General features: G+C 43.2%; 1 protein-coding gene across 1 annotated transcript in view; it reads left to right on the top strand.

The window, feature by feature from the left end:
- LOC107372324 (nectin-4) overlaps positions 1 to 4,910 on the top strand; it is a 36,243-nt gene extending 31,333 nt beyond the window's left edge. The window contains exons 8-11 of the mRNA XM_054736402.2: positions 85 to 148; positions 420 to 470; positions 4,135 to 4,305; positions 4,468 to 4,910. Coding sequence (XP_054592377.1) covers positions 85 to 148; positions 420 to 470; positions 4,135 to 4,305; positions 4,468 to 4,776 — 595 coding nt within the window. The 3' untranslated portion in view covers positions 4,777 to 4,910. The remainder of the gene's footprint in view (positions 1 to 84; positions 149 to 419; positions 471 to 4,134; positions 4,306 to 4,467) is intronic.
- Positions 4,911 to 5,313: the final 403 nt, after the last annotated feature.

The following is a 5,313-nucleotide window of genomic DNA, read 5'->3' as shown; positions in this document are numbered from 1 at the left end:
AGATAAATACTGACAGAAAGAATGTATAACCACAAACACTCAATCTAAACCTTTATATGGATTAACTTATCTTTCTTATCTCAGCAGAGAGATCGAAAGTGTTGGTTATTCACCTCGGATGGAAACTCTCACAGAGTCCAGTAAATTGGTACTGAATTCTTCTTTAACACTTTTCTGCAGATCCTGTTGGGTCTGCACATGTTTTTTGTTTATGTTTTTATTTATTTAGCAGATGCTTTTATCCAAAGCGACTTACAATTTATAACCTATCCAGGCTCAGGCTGCCGTCACATGATCCACACACTTTATTACGCAAACATTCTCACGATCATCTGAAATCTCTTGTTTACAAAGGCCTGGGATTTAGTGGGAGCTTTTTTATTCTTTTTTTTTTAACTTTGTCTTGTGTTCCTTTACAGTTCATTGGAGACTTGGAGGAGAACCCGACGACTAAATCATCTTCCAGTCTGGTCAGTTGACATGCCTATTTAAATATGCATGTAAGACCTGGGCCTGGGTTGTTTGTTTGTTTATTTTCCACCAGGTTCTGAGCTTCAGCCATCAACAGCATCGCAATGTGCAAAATTAAAGCAAATGTGAACTCTAATAATGTTACACATGAATTCACTTTAATTTCAGGCGTAAGAAGTATCGGCAACATTTCTCCTGCCAAAATAATGTCAAGCATGTCGTTGTAGAGATTAATAAAATAACTTTTTAGACCTACTGTTACATTTAGTAGATTAAGGCAGAATAGCAGCAACGCACTTTGGTTTTTGCAATGTTTGGACCAGCCATTAGCTCATCAGGCCTGAAGGATGCGAAATGAGGCGGTTCAGGATGCCTTCTGGTCAGCTGGTAAAAAAAGTCATTATTCACAACATTTCCACACAAACACAGTTCTAAATGGCTGGGATCCCTTTGAGCGTGCCCTTTTCTTTCTGTGGGTTTCAGATGTTTTGTTGAGGTGAATCCTGCCTGAGCTTAACACAGGACTCGAAAGTCAGCCCGCAACATGAATCATACCACTCATGGGGTTCTCTATGTAGTGTACTAGGGAACACTTTGTTGTGAGAATGATCAAGTGAACACATGAATACGGCCTGAGTGGCTGTTTGATTTGTAGAACCAGATGCTGATGTATCTGCCATGTCTTTATCGTTAATAACCAGACGTTCCTCGTACATCTGGCTTTCTTTTTTAACTGATGCTGTTTAGCCTCTTTTGGACTGAACACCCCAAGCAAGCAATACTGTAGTATGTTCAGCTGAAGTTCAGAGTGTAACAAAAGGTCAGGTGAACTCTTAATATGACATCACTGCTTTAAACTTCCTGTTTCAGGTATGACTCAGAGAACCAGTGAAGCATTATACCCCTCTGACCTCAGTCACTCAGCTGTGACCACGAGTTTTCATATCATGAGCAAGACTGTATTCATTTTTTTGTGTTTCAACAACTAAATTTAAACATTCTTTTTCTAGATTAGAATAATTATTTATTACTTGTTAAAACAGTTTGAATTGATTGTAGAGGTTTTTCTCTTCTACAAATGACAAAATCCTCAAATGTAAACATTTATTTGTGTAAAGCGCTTCTGAAAGCTCTAAAACATCGTCGTCATCTTCCTCTGTTTATCCGGGTCCGGGTCGCGGGGGCAGCATCCCAACTAGGGAGCTCCAGACCGTCCTCTCCCCGGCCACCTCCACCAGCTCCTCCGGCAGGACCCCAAGGTGTTCCCGGACCAGATTGGAGATGTAACCTCTCCAACGTGTCCTGGGTCGACCCGGGGGCCTCCTGCCGGCAGGACATGCCCGAAACACCTCCCCAGGGAGGCGTCCAGGAGGCATCCTGACCAGATGCCCAAACCACCTCAACTGGCTCCTTTCGATCCGGAGGAGCAGCGGTTCTACTCCGAGTCCCTCCCGAATGTCCGAGCTCCTCACCCTATCTCTAAGGCTGGGCCCGGCCACCCTACGGAGGAAACTCATTTCGGCCGCTTGTATCCGCGATCTCGTTCTTTCGGTCATTACCCAAAGCTCATGACCATAGGTGAGGATTGAGTTCTAAGGTCAAATGGTGGAGAGTCCCAGATTCAAACCCAGTTGGAGTCTCCCCCCCCCCCCCCCCCCCCCGAAAAGGGAACAAAACTGAAGAAGCCTCTCGGATGAGAGGTGAAACGTCTTCAAGCAACTCAAAGAAGTCCAGACGCTTTTCTGTCAAAGCTCCTTAGACTACCTGTCTCCAAGTTCCATGGAATCCCAATTGATTCAAATCAAGCGTGTTGTAGCAGAGAAACAACTAAAACATATAGGACAGCAGCCCTGGAGGATTTAATATGAGTCATCTGTTCTAGATGGTCTTTGAACTTGACAGGTCAAGGCTGAGAAGCTTCCTGTTGGGGACCATGACTGACTGCAGCTGGTACTTCTTTGTAGCGTACACATGACACTCAGATCAATGAGACGGTCAGAGGAGCTCAGTGAAGATCTAGGAAGGAGACGTGTGGATTTACACAGGCTAGGAAATATGTTGGAGCCATTTCTAAACTTACGATTCTAAGTTCATCAGTTATTCATCAGTTACTCCTGATCCAAAAGTAACACCTTCACGCTGGACCGTGACCTGCAGGTGTCCACATGGATGAGACAAATGTCTCCTGGAGAAGACTTTGAGTTAGATAAGACAGCGACTAACTATTTGGAACAATGACAATACATTCGTTTGTTTGAGTCGATTTAACAAAAGTAACCCAACTGTCAAGCATGGAGGTGGCAGCATCATGCTGTGGGACAACCTTCAGATTCTTCTCCCGAAATCATCATGGTCCAGGTTGAAACCAGAATCAAGTTGTGTGTTCCAGCAGGACCACGACCCCAAACACAAATCAGAACTAGTTTCTGTTCAAACGAACTCCACTAGTTCTTCCGCGGTGAGTCAAATATCAGCCAGAAGAGTGTTAGAGGAGACTAAACGTTACGTTAGAACGTGCTAAGAAAAAAAATACAATGAATTAAAACTCCTGAACTCAAACTACGTTTTTTTTAAATCATTGATATTTTCAGTTGTTTTCCTTGAAATCAGTCATTAAAATTCATGTTTAATCATTCATGTTTTTAAGAGCAGGCTCAAGACTCACCTTTGTAGCTTAGCTTTTAACTGATATCCGTTTTTAGCTGCATTTCCTGTTCTATTAGTGAATTTATTTAATGATTTCCATTTTAATAGTATTAGACACTATTTATGTTTTACTATGTCTTTAATCAGTTTTTATTAGCCATTTTACTATCCATATTAGCTATTATTATTAATATTAAAATTATTATTTATTTATTTTCATTTGAATTATTTTATTCGTACCAGTGTTTCCTCTGAGAGGCCCTCTGCCTTGGGGGTGGTGGTCGACCGTGGCGGCCTGGGCGCTCCTAGGGGTGTGCTTTTGCGGTGGTGGGGGGTTTCCACCCTCCCTCCCTGGGCGCCCTGGGTTGGTGCCTTGGCTGCTACCGTCAGTCAACTACTGCCGAGGCAGATGGCTCACCTGATGGTGTGTCATTCATTACCTGACGCATCTGAACTCAGCCTAGTGTTTACTTATGCTGTGTTTTAGGTTTTGTGTGTGTGTGTGTGTGTGTGTGTGTGTGTGTGTGTGTGTGTGTGTGTGTGTGTGTGTGTGTGTGTGTGTGTGTGTGTGTGTGTGTGTGTGTGTGTGCGCCAGGCAAATGGGTTGTGGGATGGGGGGTATAACTGTCATAGCTGTTTATGTATTTGTGGGTTAGGGATGGGAATATGTGGTCACTTTAATCTGTATGCACTTTGAAAATGCACTTTGAGATGCATTTTCTTTTGTAAGAAAAGTGTTATGCAAATAAAGTTTGATTGATTGATTGATTGATTGATTGATTGATTGATTGATTGATTGATTGATTGATTGATTGATTGATTGATTGATTGATAAAAACACAAAATAATGTGACATTCATGCTCATGGTGAGTGGCTGTAAACGTCAGACTGCAGCTGTAGATAATGGAATAAGTGATCTTATCTGATGTCGATAACATGATCGTTTTCTTTAGCAAACTCACCTAAAACATTTTGATCAGGGGAATCTACTAACTTCTGTTTTCCTCGGCGAACAGGAGCCGACTTTCACCAAATCCACGAACTCTCTGGGCTGGAAGAAAGGGGGGGAGTATGATTCCCTGGGTAGACCATCCTTACACAACAACTCCCGCAGAGGGAGGGAGACGCTTCGATCCAACAAGGAGGTGGCACTCAGAGCCGATAGACTTCAAAGAAATGGGGTGTTGGTAAGTGTGTCAGACTGTGGTTTAGTGTTCAGACACGTTCTAACCAGTTTATGCCAACCCGTGGAACGTTTCTCACCCAGATTACTCACTCTGCATATTCACCTGACGATAATAATGTGATTAAATGTGACTAACTACTGCGTCTGCTTTTTGTCTTTGTAGGAGAAAAATGTCTTCCACCCTCCTCTCACGCCATCCGTCATTCTTCCTCTTGCAAACACAAATGAGGTCTGTGAACAGATGAGTTCAAACACCAAAATGCCCCCGATCTCTGTGAGGCACACCTATTTATCAGCTACGGATGATGATGATGAGGTTGACGAAGGGCTGGGAGGGCCGGCCAGTCAGGAGCACCCTGATGAGGAGGAGGACAGTGAGTCCTCCAGTACATTTAGCACATCCACTTCTAGGAAATGTCCCTCAAAGATAAATCCTCATTTGGATGTGATCCACAAAGCCCAGATTGTGTAGCATGGCATACGTTTAACAAATTCATCTGGTCATTTAGCAAAATTCTACATGCCGACTTCAGCAAAGCTTCTTGTGGAAAACAGAGGATCAGCTGTATTTACTCACGTCGTTTTTACGAAGACATATTGTAAAAAGAAAAAATTCCCACCACCATGTTGCTTCACCTGGCTCCAGCTGTCTGGTGAACGCAGTGGAGAAAACATCTGCATGGATATCAACAGACACAAACTCTCAGGAATCCGGAAACACAGCAGAAGGAAGAAATGTTGTGGGAAAGTGTGTAAATCAGACAAGGAGACTTCAACACTTCCACCGTAAAGGTGTGTTGGTGTTCAGGATCCCATCCAGATGTGTGCATCCTGCAACTTTGACCAGGCCTGAAAACTCTTTGTTTTCCTACGAGAGCTTCACCCTCCAGCACTGAAACGGAGTCCGCAGCAACAACCAGACTAAACCATGCTGCCCTGACCCCTAAATCTGTCTGAATGTTTACGGGAACTCCTTTTGTTCAAATTATTTTCCTACAGATGGTTTTCA

Source organism: Nothobranchius furzeri, chromosome 3, assembly GCF_043380555.1.
Source record: "Nothobranchius furzeri strain GRZ-AD chromosome 3, NfurGRZ-RIMD1, whole genome shotgun sequence".
Lineage (NCBI taxonomy): Eukaryota > Metazoa > Chordata > Actinopteri > Cyprinodontiformes > Nothobranchiidae > Nothobranchius > Nothobranchius furzeri.
Note: the sequence above shows the minus strand (reverse complement) of the source record. Positions and strands in the feature narration are given on the sequence as shown.